The sequence below is a fragment of the Neoarius graeffei genome, chromosome 16, assembly GCF_027579695.1.
Source record: "Neoarius graeffei isolate fNeoGra1 chromosome 16, fNeoGra1.pri, whole genome shotgun sequence".
NCBI classification, from domain to species: domain Eukaryota; kingdom Metazoa; phylum Chordata; class Actinopteri; order Siluriformes; family Ariidae; genus Neoarius; species Neoarius graeffei.
This window is the reverse complement of record NC_083584.1, coordinates 56,120,981-56,142,740: the sequence shown is the minus strand read 5'-3', so window position 1 is coordinate 56,142,740 and position 21,760 is coordinate 56,120,981. Positions and strand designations below refer to the sequence as shown.

Here is a 21,760-nt window from a genome sequence, read left to right as displayed (position 1 = left end):
CTTGGACATTATTATTATTATTATTATTATTATTATTATTATTAATCTTTTGTTTAGAGCTGTTATAATGCATTCAGAAGGAGACCGACAGTGCCCATCTAGGAAGTCTTGGGCTCCTAATCCTGATCCCTCACAGGTAAAACTTTAATGGTTGTGTTTTTTTTTTTTTGGTTAAAAATAACAAACACGTTTTCAGATTAACAAAATTTATAAACAGATTTATGAACAGTGTTATTGTTGTTTGATCTTTAGCTGTGTGAGGATGTGAAAACAGAGAGTTCAGATGGAGGGACATCCGAAGTATCAAAAGTCTGTGTGAAGAAAGAGGAGACGCTGGAGCTGAACATCTACAACCATGGTGACAACCTCGACAACCCACCTGAAGTTCTCTCTATTAAAGAAGATCCTGACATTAAAGACTATCTCTGTAAGACATTAGACCACTCTGGTGCTCAGTAACACTCACTGTTTATTCTACCCTACACATTATCTAATGCACTAAATGTACAATAGTGGGTCATTTGGGATTTAGCCTCTGGCCCTGTCCACACGGCAACGGATTCAGGTGACTCTGATAAAATTGTTTATCATTTCGGCCTGGCGTCCACACGGCACCGGCGTTTTGGGTGCCCCAAAACGAAATCTTTTGAGAACGGGTTCCAGAGTGAAAAAATCTGGCAAAGGAGCCGTTGCGAAGTCGTCTGGATGAGTAGAACAGATTTGTTTACAATGACATCACAACCACATGACTGTCAGTGCTTCACGCCGGGTAGAAGTGTAACGAACTCGATGCGAGTTGTCAACAAATCCTATAACTTGGTTCATGAAGCACGCTTACAAAATATTTTCACTGTGAATATTTATTGTGTAATGGTGCAAAGTGAGAGAGAGAGAGTGAGAGAATAACCCTTAGGGCAGAGTCTTTAGTCCAAACACTGCAGAAGCAGTACCAAACCGCGCACCGCCCGTGCGCTTTCCAAAAACAAAAACAATCCCGCCAGCAAACATGGGGGGGGAAAAAAAAAGGAGCGATCTCACCTCTTCAGATGTTGGTTTAAGTCCGACAATATATTCCTCAAAAAGGGCGTAGAAGAACAAAGTAATCCATCAACGTGTAGCATTCAATTTATTCCGGACCATTAAAGAATTCTGGAGGATATCAGAATGTTGGCGTACCAGCTTCCATCTACCCCCATTCATTCCTCTTTCCGCGTCTTTCGTTTTACGCTACTGATTAATAATCAAAACTTTATGTGGCTGATGCTACAGAAGAAGGGGTTTATGCGCATGCGTCTACTTCTATTGTTCTGGTGTCTCCGATGGGACCGTCTTACAGCGCACGTAGTGGTGTGGCATGTGTATTGCATCATTTTCAGCAAGCGTTGCGTTGCCATATGAACCTGAAATTTTACTGATCCGTTGCCCATGTGGACGCGATATTTAAAAAAAAAAAAAAATCTCGTTGCCGTTGTCATGTGGATGTAGCTTCTGTCTCAGATTATTCAATCACCAAACTGTGACAAAATGAATTAATTTTTTTTTTTATTGGTAAAATGTGAACTTTTATAGAGTATAAAATATGGTACCGGTGATGATAACTTGAACAAAATACTGTGGAAGAACACATGATTGTGTGTAAAAGTAATCTAAGCTGGAGTGATTTTATTTTCATAGAACAGTGTGGCCTAAAATGTCTTATTCCCCTTATACCAATAAGACATTTCCAGTTAGACAACTGCAAGTGATATACTTGGACAGCAGAAGAAAAGTACACTAGACTGGTTTCAGGAACATGCAGATTCTATCCAAACTTTGTTAGAAAAATGCAAAATTTACAACTTGCAGTACATCAAAAAGAGAACTCTGATAAAAGCATGAAAGCTTATAAAGATATTAAAGCAAAAGTGCAACAAGAAATCGGAGCCATGAAAGACAGATGGTGGTGCAAGAAAGCTGAGGAACTACAGGAACTGGCAGACAGGAAGAACTTCCATGGATTATTCGCTGGACTGAGGACTTTCTGTGGACCAGGAATCAATGTAGTAGCACCAGTGAAAAGTGCTGATGGAAGTATACTCCGCACAAATCTGGAAGGCATCAAAAGAAGGTGGAAGGAGCATTTCTCCAATCTCCTAAACCAGCAAGGGTCAGCTGATCCTGAGGCATGTCGCTGGCTTGAGAGGAGACCCACAAGAGATCCATGTGTACCCATCACATCAGATGAGCTTGAGAAAGCACTCAAGGATACTAGATGTGGCAAAACACCCAGCCAAGATGGCATCCCAGCTGACGTGTTGAAGCGAGGCAGTCCCAGCCTAACAGCTTCACTATTAAAACTGTACAATGCATGTTGGAAGAACGTGCATCTTCCCCAAGACTTCAAAGATACACTAATTGTGACCATCTGCAAAAAGAAAGGAGAAAGGTGCGAATGTGGAAACCACCGTGGCATATTTCTGCTTTCCACTGCAGGCAAGATTCTGGCCAAGATGGTTCTAAACCGAATGAAAAACATCTCCGATATACTTCCAGAAATTCAGTGCGGTTTCAGGGCTGGCAGATCTACCTCAGCTATGATCTTTACTCTGTGACAACTTCAAGAGAAAGCCATCAAACACCGTCAACCTCTGTATGTGGCTTTTGTAGACTTCTCAAAGGCCTTTGACACCATTGACCAAGAGATGCTTTGGAAGATATTAGAAGTGTATGGATGCCTAGAAAGACTGCGATAGCTCATTAAGCTGTTCCATAAGAACATGTCTGGGAAGGTTTCGATTGGAGGAGACATTAATGAAGCTTTTCCTGTCAATCATGGTGTCAAACAGGGATGCATTCTTGCCCCAACATGGTTTATACCTTAAAACAGTCCTAGTGACTATGGGCACTAACCTAGATAAAGGAGTCTACATCTGGACTTGATTGGAAGGCAAAACTCTTCAATCTTGCCAGACTCAAGTCCTCAACCAAAACTCGGCAAATTTGCATGCAAGAACTGCTGTATGGAGATGACTTTGCATTTGTAGCAACAAATTTGCATGACATGCAGGAAATCATTTGCTCGCTTTGCCACAGCTGCAACCCTCTTTGGATTGAAAATCAATACCATGAAAACAGAACTTCTGTACCAGCCCTCACCTGAGCCACAGGCAAGGTCAAACAACATTGTTTTGGTCAATGGAACACCTTTTTAGGAGTTCTGAGAGTTTCATCTACTTAGGCAGTGCAGTTACCAACACAAACTCCTCAGACTTGGTGGTAGACTGCCGGATTCAAACTGCCACAAAAGCCTTCGGGGCATTCCAAAAGCAACTATGGTCTCGCCATGACATTAAAGGAACAGTCCACCGTACTTCCATAATGAAATATGCTCTTATCTGAATTGAGACGAGCTGCTCCGTACCTCTCCGAGCTTTGCGCGACCTCCCAGTCAGTCAGACGCGCTGTCACTCCTGTTAGCAATGTAGCTAGGCTCAGTATGGCCAATGGTATTTTTTGGGGCTGTAGTTAGATGCGACCAAACTCTTCCGCGTTTTTCCTGTTTACATAGGTTTATATGACCAGTGATATGAAACAAGTTCAGTTACACAAATTGAAACGTAGCGATTTTCTATGCTATGGAAAGTCCGCACTATAATGACAGGCGTACTAACACCTTCTGCGCGCTTCGGCAGTGCATTGATATCTGAGCTCCATATCAATGCGCTGCCGAAGCGCGCAGAAGGTGTTAGTACGCCTGTCATTATATGGTTCTACTCAATGGAAATGGCGCATGAAAATGCCGGTGAACTCTCTAGTGCTAGCTCTTCCTCTTCTGGGAGTCTAGAATTGTGTTGATCTCTTCCGAATAGAATCTATGATAGCCTACCCTCTTTACCCTTTGCCTCTCGTTGCTAGGCGGCAGTTACATGAAAGCCACAAGCTTTCACAAGCAAATACATGACTGATATCACGCCGACTTGATGATTACATTTATGATTATCATGTAGAATCTATAGCTCTACGTACCTTTATCTTATGTCGTTTCACAACACATGTTCTGACAGGAGGACTGTCTTTGGATCCGGCATAGCTACTAGTAGACCCCCTCCGGAATACTGGCAGTGTTGCCAGATTGAGAGGAATCCCGCCCAGTTGGGCGGTTTCAAGTGCATTTTGGTGGGTTTTGAACATATTTTGGGCTGGAAAACTTCAGCAGTATCTGGCAACAGATACTGCTGACGTTTTCCAGCCCAAAATATGTTCAAAACCCACCAAAATGCACTTGAAACCGCTCAACTGGGCAGGAAACTTCCCAATCTGGCAACACTGTGTAGGCACTGCTGATGGTAGTAACACACGTTTGTGATGAACTGAACACCCAAGCGATTCTTTTAAGCTGGGAAGGGTGTCAAAACAATCCAAATTGAAGTGTTCAGAGCACAGGACGGATGTTGGTGAGGGCTCCCACTTGTCACGAGTGCGCCTGACTTGCTTCACCCACTTCGCATGCAGCTCGGGATCTCTGGGAAACTTGAATAAACTTACCCCATCCTTGTAGGTTTTGGAGCAAAAGCCGGCAACACAACGTGAAGGCATAATAACTTTTATATATATATATATATATATATATATATATATATATATATATATATATATATATATATATAAAATGTATAATAATAATACTAATAATGACAAACTGAACACCTGTCGCATCAACAACAAACTGGTAAGTTAGGAGGAAGGTTCTTTCGCTGACGTCATATAGCTCCTCCTCCTCTTTCGTCTCCTGGGTGCTGCAGCCCTGTCAAATTTGCCCAAATAGCCGCGTTTTTTATCATAACTTGTAAAATAGGCGCCTTCGTGAATTAATATATGGATCATCGGGAATTACTTTTTATGTTATAAAACATCGCCAAAGATGTCAAAAACGTGTCATCAGCACTTTAATGTGATGGAATATCTGTGTAACTGTTCTTATTTATGCTGTAACAGCTATAAATAGTCATGCTGTCCAGTCAGTCCTGTATTCTCTCTTGAAGTAAATGAGACTAAAAATTGTCACTTGAAATGTGACTGAGAAACCAGAAAGCACAAACTTCTCTGTCCTGAAGATTTGGCCATCAGTATGCCCCTGGAATGGAATGTTCAACAAGCACATATGGGTGTGATGGTCAGGTGTGCAAATATCTGAATACGGATTTAGGAGCGTCACAGTGGTGCAGCTTCAGGATCTTTTGATTTAATCCTGAGCTCAGGTCACTGTCTGTGTGGAGTTTTGCAAGTTCTCCACATGTCTACATAGGTCTCCTCTGGGTCCACTGATTTCTACTGGCTTTCCTTAAAGGAATCCTCCAGCAGATTTATTCTCAAACTTTTATTTTAAATAAAAGTAGTCGCAGATTTCAAAAATCAAACTTTCGTTTTCGGAGACCAAATAGTGTTCGAGAAAAATGAATTTTCTTTAAAATACCCGATTGGCTTGATGTATTCGATGATGTCAGGTAGTGGTCACTTGGAGCAACTCAGCTGTTTATATTCTCTGTTTCCATCATAGTTTTGATAGTTTTACAAATATTTTACTGAATTTATCAGTTTTTAAATAAGTATGTCTCATTTCAAAAGCTTTTTTTTTTAATTTGTTTTTTTCATTTTACTGGCCTCTGCACTATGCAGCTTATTGACAATTCACTTGGTGGACTCAGGCTAATTGGGGAAAACGGTAACGAGATTTACTAGTGTACTTGCTGAACACAATGCAGCGTGAAGCACACTATTTTTCTTCATAAGTTTATTCATCATGGCACTGTCTGTCTCGAAAGACAATGGTATCCGCTTCAAGGAGGACCAATTTAACGTTGGCATTTTTTCATGTGGCTAATTAGCCCAATTCTGGTACGACACCGATGATTGCAGTTAGGACAGATGAAGTCCTGGTTTGCTATTTCATCATCAGCAGATCTGGGCCTATTGTGTCTTCTATGTCACTTTTCTTGGTAGTATTCTGCACGAGCCTCCTTGTTCTTTCTCTTCCCCTCGAGCACTGTCATTCGCCACAAAGCTCTATCATCAGCAACATCTTGCCACTCAAAAGGGCTCAGTCCACAAACATTAAGACCTTTTTTGCAAACATTTTTGAACCTGAGCTTGGGCCTTCCCACTGGCCTCTTTCCTTCAGCATGTTCTCCAGAGAGAAATGCCTGTGGAATCCTCTCATCTTTCATTCTGCTAACATGTCCTAGCCAGCGAAGGTGTTGCTGAAGGAGCATGGAATGAATGCTGGTGAGCTTTGCACAGTTCAAGATTTCAGTATCAGGTATTTTGTCAGTGTATTTCAAGAATACGCCTCAAACAGTGCATAAAGAAAGTGTTAAGTCTATTAGCTTGCCTTGCATAAATTGACCAAGTTTGACTACTGTACAACAAAATACTCAGGACACATGTTTCAAACACTCAGATCTTGGTATTTTGGGTCAATTTAGGATTTTTCCATACTCTCTTTTGAAGTCTGCCCATAATAGTAGCAGCTTTACCTATTCTGATATCTAGCTCCGTATTGAGAGACAGAGGATCAGTTACAGTGGAACCTAGATGGGTAAACTTGTGCACAATCTCAAGGGTATGATCATCAATAGTAATCATGGGAGGTTCTTCACAACCCTGTCCCAGAACTTGAGTTTCTTTCAAGTTGATGGTGAGTCCAAACACTTTACATGCAACGGAAAATTTGTTGAGAATCTGAAGTTCTGCCTCACTGTGGGCAGCCATGCTGCATCATCAGCTAATAGCATTTCATGAATCATGATTTTCTGAACCTTACACTTGGACCGGAGACTTGAGAGATCAAAGAGATTACCATCAGTGCGGGTGTGCAAGAATATTCCCTCTTCATCCAATGGAAAAGCAAACTTCGGAAACTTTGAAAAGAAAATTCCAAACAAAATTGGTGCTAGAACACACCCTTGCTTCACACCACTCTTGATCTCAAAAGGACTGGCAGTATCGCCATTGAATTCATCAACACTCTTCATACCAACATGAAATGATTTGATAACTGCAAGCAACTTGGGTAGACAACCAACCTTCCTAAGAAGTTTAAACCATCCCTACTCACAAGATCAAATGCCTTGGTGAGGTCAGTGAAGGCAAGATATAGAGGTTCCTGCTGTCCCCTGCACTTTTCCTGCAGCTGTTTGAGGGAGAATACCATGTCTAATAGTAGACTTTTCTGCTCTGAAGCCACACTGGGATTCAGGATACATGCGTTCTGCTATGGACTGAAGTCTTTTCAGGCATACAGTATCTTTGCAAAGGCTTTTCCACTAATACTGAGGAGTGAAATGCCACGATAGTTGTTAGTCACTGTTCACCTTTGTTCTTGTAGAGAGTGACAATCTTTGCATTCTTCATATCTTGGGGAATGTGTGCTTCCCTCTAACATTTGCTCAGGAGATGACGTAACTCCTCCAGCAACACAGGTTTGCCACCTTTCAGGATCTCATCTGGGATATAGTCTTGACCTGTGGCTGTACTGTTTGCCAAACTATCAATAGCATCAGTCAATTCTTCAAGAGATGTCTCAGTATCTAGGTCTGTCATGATTGGCAAATCTTCAAGCACTTCCAGTGCTGTATCGGAAACCACATTACTCTCTGGAGTACAATTCTAGATAGTGTTCAACCCATCTTTCCATCTGCTTTTGATGATCTTTGATACATTTGCCATCCAGGTCCTTGAGAGGAACTGTTGTCTTCACAGTTGGTCCAATGGCTTTCTTGATGCCGTCATACAAGGCTTGAGCATTGCCTGTTTCGTAAGCCTTTTCAATGTCATTACAAAGCTTCAGCCAGTATTGGTTAGCACATCATCTAACTGCTCTCTGTACTACACTTCTTGCCTCACGCAGATGTTGAAGTTTCTTCTGTGAGGATTAGCTTTGTGTTTTGAGGTAAGCATTGTGTTTCTTTTCCAAGAGAGCATAGAGGTCTTCAAATGATGCCTCAAACCAGTCTTCATTCTTGTTTCTTGCAACCAAATATGGCAGTTGCTGTGTGTGTGTGTGTGTGTGTGTGTGTGTGTGTGTGTGTGTGTGTGTGTAGCTGTATAAGTTTTTTTACTATTATTATTTATTCATTCACCTTTTTTGGGGGGCACCGCTACTCCTTCTACAGCTTTTGAGATATCAACATTGTTCCAACGTTGACATGTCCATCCTGAACCATGTCTCACACAATCTGTTAAGCTACCCAGCACCATGTAGATCATGTAAAAAAAAAAAAATTTAGAATGCAAAGTGTCATGTCGCGCTGCAAGTTGAGCCAGTTTAAACCAAGACTATATAGAGTGCGCAGGCAGACACACTTTGCCACACACATTACACATTTGCTAAGCAAGCACACTAATAACTCTCCTTACTATTTTCCTTAAGTAGCCGTGAGTCCACCAAGTGAATTGTCTGTAAGCTGCATAGCGCGGAGACCTGTAAAATGAAAAGTCTTTGCCTTAAAGATATCGACACCGTTCCAACTCTGACACGTCCATCCTGAACCAGCGTAGTGTGCTTGTATACAGCTTTTGGATAGACACACCTCCATCCATCCATCCATCCATCTTCTACCGCTTATCCGGGTCGTGGGGGTAGCGGCCTAAGCAGAGCAGCCCAGACTTCCCTCTCCCCAGCCACCTCCACCAGCTCTTCCGGGGGAATACTGAGGCGTTCCCAGGCCAGCAGAGAGATGTGATCTTTCCAGCGTGCCCTGGGTCTGCCCCAGGGTCTCCTCCTGGTGGAGCATGCCCAGAAAATCTCCCTTGGGAGGTGTCCAGGGGGCATCCTAACAAAGTGCCCGAACCACCTCAACTGACTCCTTTCAATGTGGAGGAGCAGCGGTTCTACTCAGTCTCTCCCGAATGACCAAGCTTCTCACCCTGTCTCTAAGAGAGAGCCCAGCCACCCTACGGAGAAAACTCATTTCTACTGCTTGTATCTGTGATCTCATTCTTTCGGTTACTACCCATGGCTCATGACCATAGGTGAGAGTGGGAACGTAGATGGACCAGTAAATTGAGAACTTTGCCTTTTGGCTCAGCTCTCTCTTTACCACCACAGATTGGTTTAGTGTCCGCATCACTGCTGACGCTGCCCCGATTGGTCTGTTCAACTCCCGCTCCCCCTTACCCTCACTCATGAACAAAACCCCGAGATACTTAAACTCCTCCACTTTAGGTAGTAACTCCCCCCAATCCGGAGTAGGCACTCCACCTGTTTCCGGCTGAGCACCACGGCCACGGACTTGGAGGTGCTGCTCCTCATCCCAGCCGCTTCACACTCTGCTGCGAACCGTTCCAGCGCATGCTGTAAGTCACAGATTGATGAAGCCAACAGGACTGCATCATCTGCAAAAAGCAGAGACGTGATCCTGCTGCCGCCAAACCAGATACCCTCCGCCCCTTGGCTGCACTTAGAAAGTCTGTCCATAAAAGTTATGAACAGAACCGGTGACGAAGGGCAGCCCTGGTGGAGTCCAACATGCACCGGGAATGAGTCCGACTTACTGCTGGCAATGCAAACCAAACTCCTGCTCCAGTCATATAGGGTCCAAATGGCCTGCAGTAGTGGGCCCTGAACCCCATACTTCCAAAGCACCCCCCACAGGGCACCACGAGGGACACGGTTGTAAGCCTTCTCCAGGTCCACAAAACACATGTAGACCGGTTAGGCAAACTCCCATGCACCCTCCAGTACCCTTGCAAGGGTAAAGAGCTGATCCAGTGTTCCATGACCAGAACGAGAAAGTGCATTGCTCCTCCTGAATCCGAGGTGCGACTATCAACCAGACTCTCCTCTCCAGCACCCCAATGTAGGATTTCCCAGGGAGGCTGAGAAGTGTGATTCCCCCCCCCCCCCCCCCCCTAGTTGGAACACACTCTCCGGTCCCCCTTTTTAAAAAGGGTGACCACCACCCCAGTGTACCAATCCAGAGGCACTGTCCCTAACCTCCATGCAATGTTGAAGAGACATGTCAGCCAAGACAGCCCAACAACATCCAGTGCCTTCAGGAATTTGGGACGAATCTCATCTGCCATTGAGGAGCTTTTTAATCACCTTGGCAACCTCAGCCCCATGATGGGAGAGTCCTCCCAAGCACCCTCAGACTCTGCATCCTCCTCGGACAACATGAAGGTGGGATTGAGGAGGTCCTCAAAGTATTCCTTCCACCATCAGATGATATCCCCAGTTGAGGTCAACAGCATTCCATCCTTGCTGTAAACAGTAGGGACAGAGTGCTGCTTTCCCTTTCTGAGCCGCCGGACGATTTTGCCAGAATCTCTTCGAGGCCGGCCAAAAGTCACTTTCCATGGCCTCTCTGAACTCCTCCCACACCCCGAGTTTTTGATTCAGTGACCGCCAGAGCCGCATTCCGCTTGGCCCATTGGTATCTGTTAGCTGCCTCTGGAGACGCGCAGGCTAACCAAGCCCGATAGGACTCCTTCAGCTTGACTGCTCCCCTCACCACAGGTGTCCATCACTGGGTTCAGGGATTACAGTCACGACAAGCACCAACAACCTTGCAGGTGCAGCTCTGCATGGCCGCCTCAGTAATGGAGGTGCAGAACATAGATCTGATCGTAGATCAGATGAAACAACTACAAAGTCAATCATCGATCTACAGCCTAGGGTGTCCTCGTGCCACGAGCACTTATGTACACCCTTATGCTCGAACATGGTGTTTGTTATGGCCAAACCATGCATGGCACAGAAGTCCAACAACTGAATGCCACTCAGGTTCAGATCAGGCAGGCCGTTCCTCCCAATCACACCCTTCCAGGTCTCACCGTCATTGCCCACGTGAGCACTGAAGTCCCCCAGTAAAACAATGGAGTCCCCTCATGATGCACTGTCTACCACCCTACTCAAGGACTCCAATAACGCTGGGTACTCTGAACTACCATTTGGCGCATAAGTGCAAATGATGGTCAGCAACCGTTCCCCAACCCAAAGGCACAGGGAAATGACCCCCTCATTCACTGGGGAGAACTCCGCTGTTCGTGCGCCGAACTGGGGGGTTACCATTTGCCCCATCCCTGCCCGGTGCCCGCTCACCCTTGGCAACTCCAGCATAGAAGAGAGTCCAACCCCTCTCCAGGAAATTGGTTCCAGATCCTAAGCTATGCATTGAGGTGAGCCCAGCTATATCTAGTTGGTACCACTCAACCTCACACACGAGCTCGGGCTCCTTTCCCACCGGAGAGGTGACATTCCATGTCTCAAAAGCCAGTTTTGTCAGCTGAGAATCAGTACACCAGGGCCTCTGCCTTTGGCTGCCACCTGATCCACAGTGCACTGGACCCTTACGGCACCTCCTACGGGTGGTGGGTCCACAGGAGAGTGGTTCCATGTTCATTGGCCCGGCCACCAGGCGTTTGCCGACGAGCCCCTCCCCCAGGCCTGGCTCCAGGGTAGAGCCCCGGCATCCCTGGTCTGGGTGAGGGTACTCGGATACCTGTTTTTTCTTTCATCAGGGTCATTTTGAACCGTTCTTTGTCTGACCTCTCATCTAGGACCTGTTTGCATTGGGAGACTCTACCAGGGGCAATTGCCCTGACAACATGGCTCCTAGAATCCCTGAGGCACTCAAACCCCTCCACCATGTTAAGGTGGCGATTCAAGGAGGGGCATCTTTTTGGATAGACGCACCTGTTCTCTTGTTCTGGTCATTGTCCTGACATTTTTTTTCCCCATAGAGAATGAATGGGGCTCACGAATCGAACCGTCCTGCTTGGATGCGCTTCAATGGAGATGCACCAAACTTCATGTGATACTTCAGGCCAGCTCCCCTGACACATACATGTAATTGGTTCTGACCCACACTCATCCTTTCCTTCTTTTTGCTCATCCCTTTTTCCCCCCCATTCACTTCCCACCCATTCAAATGAATGGAGTTTGGGAGAAAAACTTAGTGTCACGTCACACTGCGCGCTCTCAAATCTCCATTTTAAACCATGCCCCACACTTTGTTACTCTACCCAGCACCATGTAGATCATGTATAATAAAAGATTTTAGAGCGCAAAGTGTCCTGTTGTGCTGCGAGTTGAGTCATTTTAAACTGAGATTTTAGAGCACACAGGCTCTCTCTCTCTCTGTTAATCTACCCAGAATCAGCACCACAGCGCATGGTCTCATGTCTGATCCAGTATCTGTCACCGACACTTTGCCACAGCTGAAAAAGCACACTTTGCATTTTCTCTGCAGAAATACAGTCTAGTTCCAGCTTGTACTTTCTTTTTAGCATCATTGTGACATTTGTATGCTACACAGTGAGACATACTTATTTAATAACTGATAAATTCAGTAAAATATTTGTAAAACTCGCAAAATTATGATGTAAACAGAATATAAACAGCTGAGTTGTGCCAAGCGACCACTACCTGATGTCATCGCATACGTCAAGCCCATCTGGCATTTTAAAGAAAATTTCATTTTTTTCAAACACTGTTTGGTATCAGAAAATGAACGTTTGATTTTTTTTAAATGTGCAACTACTTTTATTTAAAATAAGTTTGAGAATAAATCCACTGGAGGATCCCTTTAAATTGTCACTAGGCGTGTGTAAATGTGTGCATACATGATGTCTTGCAGTGGAATGGCATGAGTGTATCCAGGTTTACATCTGAAGTAGGCATGGCCTAAACCATTTTTAATTAAATATGAATCCTGCAAATATACCACTGGAAAAATGCCAAGATCAAGAAATGCCAAAATTTGGCAGCAAGTTCAAATAGAGATGTGCATGGGACCTGTTTTTTATTTATTTATTTATTTATTTATTTATTTATTTATTCTATTCTGTGTGCACACAGTTAAAATTTTTGTTCATACCTACCTGTGACTTCGTAACAAATTTTATTTTGGTTCTATTTAAAAAAAAAACAAAACATAAGCAGGTAGCCTAATTTAAATCAACCATGACTTCGACCAGGCAGTTAGGAGGCTGTAAATACATTAGGCAGCATGACACTCATGTTTTCTTTGTTCTGCAAGCTTCATATCTGACCTTGTTTACACCCACATGGAAGTAAATAGTTCATGGTTTGGTAACTTCTTGTATCTTGCGAGAGCTCTGTCCTGATCGTCTCAGCCATATGCTTCATGAACCTTTCTGGCAAGCTTTCTTGGGCTAATGTTTATACAAGACTAATGTACACTGCCCACCCCCCAAAAAAAAACAAATAAAAAAAAAAACCCTAATACAGTACTGATACTAAAATGCTAATGTTTTGGAGCATCTTTAGCTTTCATTAGGGTGTGTATTTGCCATGGCATTGTTTCAACAACCTTATGCAACATCAGACATGATGTTCTCAACATCCAGAATGACATTAAAGTGCATATTCTGGATCAGTTTCGTGTTTTTTTTTTTTAAACATGAAAGCATGTCCCTTTACACACTCATCCAGAAGGGTAATTTTGCACAAGGCCACCTGTCTACAGCAGAAAAAAATAAAATAACAAAACGCGTCTGGAAAAATCCCAAGGGAGTCTGGAGCCAGATTCGTGACGTTACCTGCAGAAGTGCACAGCCTGTGGTAGACCAAGCGCTCCCATTTCTCTCTCATTGTCTGGTCTTTTGGAAAACGATGACTACTAATCCCATCAAGATTGGTGTTGCCACACCCTCCTATGATGCATCTGTTAACCATTTTTAATAATTACGCGATAACGTTGAAGAAATTTGCAGAAAACCACCAGGTCGTTTTCTCATAAACAAACCAGCGCTGACGTAGGATTCAGAGGGAGGCGTCCCGCAGATGACGTCACGAAAATCAATGTTTGCCGGGAAATTCAAATGCTGAGTTTTTTCAGAGGCGGACCAATTCACCTCAAATGGCTTGATTTCAACTGCATTTTTCTGGTATTGCGCAAGGTAAAAAAATTGCAGAGAATGCAGAATGTTACAGATATTTGACCAAAGTTTAATATAAAATAGGAGAATTACATTGATCTTGCTCCTGAATTTACCCGTGATATGCACTTTAATTTTTCTCTGAGAGCTTGTCTTGATGACAAGAGAGTCAAACCGCTCTGTAAAGTCTTTTCCAGCATGTCCCAAAGACTTTCAAAGGGCTTAAGGTCAGGACTCTGTGGTAGTTAATTCACGTATAAAATGATTCCTCATGCTCCCTGAACCACTCTTTCACAAGTTGAGGTCTAATTTAGTGCCTGTGGCATCAGGGAAGGAAAAAAATCCATTGACGTGAACCTGGTCATTCAGTACATTCAGGTCATGACTTCATTTTATTGCCCCATAATGCCTTGACCTGACCAACTGAAGCAACCACAGATCATAACACTGCCTCCAGAGGCTTGTACAATGGACACTATACATGATGGGTGCATCACTTGTGCTTTCCTCCTTATCCTGATGTATCCATTGCTCTGTAATCGGGTAAATCTAGACTCCTTAGACAACTCTGCCTTTTTCCATTGCTCCAGAGTCCAATCTTTATGCTCCCTATCATAACGCATAAATTAAGGCCTTTTCAGATTAGCCTCACTAAAAAGGCAAGTCAAATTTATTTGTATAGCACTTTTAACAATAAACCTTGTCACCAAGCAGCTCGATAGAAAAATATAAATTTTAAACATATGCATTCTCTAATAAGCAAGCCAGAGGCAATGGTGGCAAGGAGATCTTCCAGAGACAACATGAAGAAATCTTGAGAGGGACCAGACTCAAAAGGGGAACCCAGCCTCATTTGAGTGCTGACAAATAGCGTGATTGATAAATAACTCTCTTCTATAACTGTCCTATATAACCACAAAGTACAATTGTGTAACCAGAATATTCATTATAGTTTTAACATGAAGTGTATTTTGTTGAAGTTATCAACTGTTCATTGATGATGACTTGTGTGCAAAACTGTGGTTTTCTGTGGGAAAAAGTATTTCTTTTAATGACACAGCCCTTTAGTCCCAGTCTTGTGAGTTCTTGTCACATTGTGTGCATGGAAATGCTGTTACTTTGACCTGTTAAACATAATTGTGAGTTTTAATGTCTTTTTTTTTTTTTTTTTTTTTTTTTTATTTTATGGTTTGGTTTCACCAAGTGTTTGTGCTCTATCATGGTCAGTGAGGATTTTTTTTTCTCTCTCTGACCACATTTCTTCCACAATATTGACAGTTCACCACTATATAATGCAGTTCTTCACCCAATTCTAGTCATTTCAGCAACTGTCCTTGGTTGTTTTCTTTGCTTGATGCCAGCCAATAATTTGACTCTTCTGAAACAAAGTAAACATTTTTTTTTCTATGACCACAGGATACGTCTTCTGACATGGTTGTTTAAGAAATGAGAAGCTACTTACTGCATCGGTTAGGGTTCAAGGAATTGTTGCCAGCTGAAACAATGACTGCAGTGATTATCCACTCAAAGGCTCTTAAGGCTACATCCACACGACAACGGCAACGAGATTTTTTTTTTTTTTAAATATCGCGTCCACATGGGCAACGGATCAGTAAAATATCAGGTACATATGGCAACGCACCGCTTGCTGAAAACGATGCAATACACATGCCACACCTCTACGTGCGCTGTAAGACGGTCCCATCGGAGACACCAGAACAATAGAAGTAGTAGACGCATGCGCATAAACCCCTTCTTCTGTAGCATCAGCCACATAAAGTTTTGATTATTAATCAGTAGCGTAAAAGAGTATCTATTGTCTAAGACACTTATTTATATTTCATATAAAAACATCTATGTAAATTAATACATAGAAAGCCTGGCCAGGCATTGAATGTTCTTCTGCCTTCACTTTAAGAGAAATTCAGGGCGAGCATGAGCCTAGGTTCTTCCCTGTCACGCGCACACCTTCTCACTCCCTATCCTATGGCTATAATCCCTTTAAATCATGTGCTCGTTTTTTGAATGGAGACGCGGAAAGAGGAATGAACGGGGGTAGATGGAAGTAGAGATCTGCGCGGGTTGGATTTTTCAGTCCCGCTCCCGCCTGCACCCGCATTGTGCAGTCCCACTCCCGCCCGCACCCGCAAAGAATTATGATTTTCACTCCCGCTCCCGCTCGCGCCCACAAAGAATTATGATTTTCAGTCCCGCTCCCGCCCGCAAATCCCGCATGATGCAGACGTTCACATTATTTCTCAGGAAAGTTCTTGTCTTGACACAGTGTGATGGTGCCCCGCCCCCTACTTTGAGTGGATTTGAGCATAAATATCTACAGCTCACGTTCACTTTTGTTATTATTTACCTTGTTTCTGAATTCAGCATGTAGTGTCTCTAATAATAATAATAATAATAATTAGTGCTGTCAAGCGATTAAAATATTTAATAGCGAATCGCACATTTTTGTCACATGAGAAACCATTGTAATTCTCTGATCAGCATAAAAAAGTGAATGGGCTTGCTTTGCACCAATGTTTTGTTTTTTTTTTTAATTGCAAAGCAGAGCTAGCAAGAGAACCATGAGTGAACAACTCTAATCAGAGAGACAGGTTACACAGTGACGGTAGGCTTGACTCAATGCTATCCCAGAAATCCTTCCTGTAATATGCAAATTTGGCCGCCTCTGATTGGACAGCCAAATTTGCATATTACAGGAAGGATTTCTGGGATAGCATTGAGTCAAGCCTACCGTCACTGTGTAACCTGTCTCTCTGATTAGAGTTGTAGACTAACTCAAGCAGTAAATCACTTAACTCATGGTTCTCTTGCTAGCTGGGTGTGAATGGCGAGTCATTAGCATGATCAAAGGATTTAAGATGCCATTCCTCATTCAATCTGGCAATCTGACTCTTTCTGCAAATTTAGGCATCTTAAAAGGTTTTTATTAATGCCAAATAAAATATCCAGCACAAATTATATATGATAGACATAAATTAATAATTTATAAATTTTATTTCAAACACGTTTTTAGTTAGCAGGACTGCAGCTTATCACCGCTCCCGCCCGCGCTGCATATGTGCACTTCCGGTCCTGCCTGCGCCTGCAATGAGCTTTCAGAATTTGTCCCGCGCCGCACTGCTTTGCGGCAGGTCCCGTGGGACTCCCGCGGGAGTGCAGGGCTCTAGATGGAAGCCGGTATGCCAACATTCTGAGATCCTCCAGAATTCTTTAATGGTCCGGAATAAATTGAATGCTACACGTTGATGGATTACTTTGTTCTTCTACGCCCTTTTTGAGGAATGTATTGTCGGACTTAAACCAATATCTGAAGAGGTGAGATCGCTCCTTTTTTTTTTTTTTTTCCCCTATTTTTGCTGGCGGGATTGTCATGTGGTTGTGACGTCATTATAAACAAATCCATTCTACTCATCCAGACGACTTTGCAACGGCGCCGTTGCCAGATTTTTCCCACTCTGGAACCCGTTCTCAAAAGATTTCGTTTTGGGGCACCCAAAACGCCGGTGCCGTGTGGACGCCAGGCCGAAACGATAAACAATTTTATCAGATTCACCTGAATCCGTTGGCATGCGGACAGGGCCTTAGTCTCTTGGGGCTCTAATTTAAATCCAAATGGTGACTGTTTTTTGCCAGGCAGTGTATATGTTCACAGATATACTCACACATTCCATACACATTTTGGCATCATTTCTTTCTATTGTGTTTTCTTTACTCCCAGACTGTGAAGTTTGCAAATCCTTCTTCTTCAACAAGTGTGAGGTTCATGGTCCACCCCTCTTCATTTCTGATACTCCAGTTCCTTTGGGAGTCCTTGACCGAGCCAGAAAATCTCTTCCTCCTGGACTAGAGATACGGAAATCTGGTATTCCTAATGGAGGCCTAGGAGTGTTTAATAAGGCAGAGACTGTTCTGGTAGGTGCATACTTCGGACCTTATCAGGGAGAGCTGGTAGACCGAGAAGAAGCCATGAACAGTGGATACTCCTGGGTGGTGAGTTTATTATAAATTTATTATCAAGATTGCATGTTTTTAAGTAACAAAATGTCACCACTAGATGAAGGCAAATCCAATTAATTTCAATTTCTTCTTGCCAGTGATGTGTGGAGACACTTTAAACACGTTTTTTGGTCCATCAAAATGCTTATTAGGGCCCGAGCACCAGAGGTGCAGGGCTCTATTGTTTTCCTAAGGATTCTTCTTTTATTATTATTATTATTATTATTATGGCCCAAGCACTGGAGGTGCAACGCCCGATTGTTTTTAGGGCCAGAGCACCGGAGGTGCAAGGCCCTTTTGTTTTCGGACGGATTCTTTATTTATTATTATTATTATTATTATTATTATTACTACTACTGCTACTACTATGTGGGCCTGAGCATCGGAGGTGCAAGGCCCTATTGTGAAGGGAGGCAACTGGACTTGCTTGAAATTCTTGAACACGTTTCACCTCTCATCCGAAAGGCTTCTTCAGTTCTGTCTGCCTAGTGGGGAGTTCTAGGCATTTATCCTCTAGTGGACCAAAAGCCACCCTAAGGAGAGTCGTTGAGGTCACATGGGTCGTTGACCCTCTGTCATCGTGTAGGTGTTAGGGCCTCTGCATGCTCTTGTGACAACGCTTTCGTAGATAGCTTTTGGCAGACAGTTGTAATTTATCGTTGAGCGGGGAGTAATAGGCGTGCGCGATGTTATTCACCGCCACAGCGCAAGGGGCGCAAAGTCGCGAAATTGCTAGGAGTAGTTGGTGGGTGTGGTTAGTGGAGTGTTTATCCTCCGGTTACTTATAATGACTAGAACTGGAGTCGTATAGATGTACGTACTTCCTCACTTCCTCGATCAACCGCTCTTCGTGCTGCTCCATCTTCGCTCGTGTTTTTAAAAATGGCGGTCATGAAAACAAACCAAACCGGGAAAGTAGGGAAGCGGAAGTGCGTGTACAGCGGATGTAGAGTGGACCAATCAGAGCCCTCTTGTCTGCGACGCTGTCTGCAAGGCTGTCTGAGGTGGTCACAATTTTTGGGAGGTGCGCGCAGAGCGTCTGCAAAGGGGGGGGGGCTTTGCAGACGCCATCTGCGAGGACTGGGTTGTCAGCATAAATTGGCCTTTAGGGTCACTGGAGGCTAGGTGTGAATGGTGTTAGCAACCTAGAGGTTCGTTAGGGTGATCTGTGGGTCGTTGGTGCTCTCTGCCATCATAGGAGTCATTGAAGTCAGTGGAGTCTTGGTGTGGATGTGTATTCAGTTTTCTGGAAAGTGTGCCATGGACTGCATTATAGGTGGTTGATAAGTGGTGTCTCAGACCACCTCCTCTATTCAGTGATTGTCGTTCCAGGTTGACGAAGCTGGCTTTTTTTACTTCTTTCAAACCACCAGTCTTCTCTGGCTAAAATGCGTACATTGCAGTCCTGAAACGAGTGTTCTTTGTTATTGAGATAAAGATAGACTGCAGAGTCCTGGCCTGAGGAACTGGCTGTCCTGTGTGGAGCCATGAGCTTGTGAAGCGGCTGTTTCGTTTCCCCAATGTACAGGTCTGTGCATTCCTCACTGCATTGAATTGTGTACACTATTGTCTTGTTTGTGTCTGGGTACTGTGTCCATAGGGTGGACCAATTTCTGCCTCAGTTACCCAGTGTTACTGGGTCTGCAGGTTCTTCTTCTTATTATTATTATTTTCATTCATTTTTCTTCAACACTTGGTGATTTTTGAGGTGGTTCCCATGGACGAAAACTCATGAAATTTGGTACACATACCAGTCTTGTCCACCGCTACTCAGGTATAGAAGCTTGACCCCAGCTGTGTCTGGGGGACTGCATAGTGCCCCCACGTCATTGAGACCTGCCCGGTATATAGTTTCACCTATCTGTGTCAAATTTGGTCGGTGTGTGGGGTGCCCCAAGACGAACAAAATTGTAATGTACATTGTATTAGCCAATTGATTTGCGAAGGGATTTGCGATATCTTGCAAGATGTTGAAAAGGTGAAACAACAAATTTAGATGTTATCACAGCCCTCTGGGCATTGCCCCTTTTCCCCAAGCTGTGTTGTGTTTTCTTGTTGATTCCCTGCAGGTGTGCTGCTGATGGGGAGTAAGCAATCAGCCCAACTGGGTGCGCGGGTGTGTCCAGACTTTATCCGTGTGGCTGCTACTCTCATCTTGGGGGTTGTGGTGGCAGACACCTGTTCAGTAATGTTGGTGCAAGACTCTAGGGGAAAGGCTCATTGATTTGGCTTTGCACTGTTTTGATAGACTTTGAGCTTGAATTTTGGACTGTGGCTGTTTTGTAAAATAAATATTGTTTGGTGAAATTCTGCTCCGCTGCCTCTCCCCTTTAATTGGTTATACTCACTTGTGAGCATAACAACTGGGGGCTTGTTGAAATGCACACATTTCTGTGGCCTTATTGAGTTAAATTCATGCATATATATATATATATATATATATATATATATATATATATATATATATATATATATATATATATATATATATATATATATATATATATATATTTTTTTTTCTCTAGTTGGTGTTTATAGCTCTGCTCTTGGAATTGAATTTAAAGTACCACATTGTTGGGAAAACTTTTGTTGGTGGTTTTCAGAATTTTTGGTAAGTGTATAATTTTTGGTAAAGGTAACACTTTATTTGCGGGGGGTGTGGCAAAGTGAGTGAGCATTTGGGAATCAAGTAAATTGTAATTGAAGGTTTGTTGGCATTTGGCCCAGTTATTTGGTGTTGGGCTTAATTAAATTCAGTAGCGAGAATATTTTTCAGTATGTGCTTCTTGGTTCATAAAAGTAAAAAAGAAGAAACTTTTTTTTTCTTCAAGTACAAACTCGCAAAGTGTAAATTTGATCTGCCAGTGCCTGTTTTCTGGACTTAATTGTCTTTTCCCTGGATAGGCAAAGAACATGTCTTGGACATGGTTTTTTGTTTTAGTTTATTATTTTTGGATGGTATATGGTTTAGCAGCAGTGGTCTCGGGGGCAGGTCCGAAGTTTGGAAAACTGTTCATCAATTGGCAGTTTTCTCCAGCTTACAGGTTATAGCACGTAATTACCCAGCCTCAACTCGTCTGAAGTCTAGGGTCTACCTTAGGCTACATCCACACGACAACGGCAACGAGATTTTTTTTTTTTTAAAATATCGCGTCCACATGGGCAACGGATCAGTAAAATATCAGGTTCATATGGCAATGCTTGCTGAAAACGATGCAATACACATGCCACACCACTACGTGCGCTGTAAGACGGTCCCATCGGAGACACCAGAACAATAGAAGTATACGCATGTGCATAACTGCGCATGCGCACAGTGACTGTCACTGTCACACGCACACACTTTCTCACTCCCTATCCTATGGATATAGTCCCTTTAAATCACGTGCTCGTTTTTTGAATGGAGATGCAGAAAGAGGAATGAACGGGGGTAGATGGAAGCCGGTACGCCAACATTCTGATATCCTCCAGAATTCTTTAATGGTCCGGAATAAACATCTGAAGAGGTGAGATCGCTCCTTTTTTTTCCCCTATTTTTGCTGGCGGGATTGACTCTGCCCTAAGGGCTATTTTCTTTCTCTCTCTCTCTCTCTCTCTCTCTCTCTCTCTGTCTCTCACTTTGCACCATTACACAATAAATATTCACAGTGAAAATATTTTGTAAGCGCGTTTCATGAACCAAGTTATAGGATTTGTTGACAACTCGCATCGAGTTCGTTACACTTCTACCCGGCGTGAAGCACTCACAGTCATGTGGTTGTGATGTCATTGTAAACAAATCCGTTCTACTCATCCAGACGACTTCGCAACGGCTCCTTTGCCAGATTTTTTCACTCTGGAACCCGTTCTCAAAAGATTTAGTTTT

The 21,760-nt window shown here is 43.3% G+C and overlaps 1 protein-coding gene across 3 annotated transcripts in view; it reads left to right on the top strand.

The window, feature by feature from the left end:
- LOC132900878 (gastrula zinc finger protein XlCGF26.1-like) overlaps positions 1 to 21,760 on the top strand; it is a 68,787-nt gene that overhangs the window by 21,422 nt on the left and 25,605 nt on the right. For all 3 annotated transcript variants that reach the window (XM_060943215.1, XM_060943216.1, XM_060943214.1), the window contains 3 exons: positions 58 to 136; positions 253 to 427; positions 17,618 to 17,889. In XM_060943215.1, coding sequence (XP_060799198.1) covers positions 68 to 136; positions 253 to 427; positions 17,618 to 17,889 — 516 coding nt within the window. In that variant the 5' untranslated portion in view covers positions 58 to 67. The remainder of the gene's footprint in view (positions 1 to 57; positions 137 to 252; positions 428 to 17,617; positions 17,890 to 21,760) is intronic.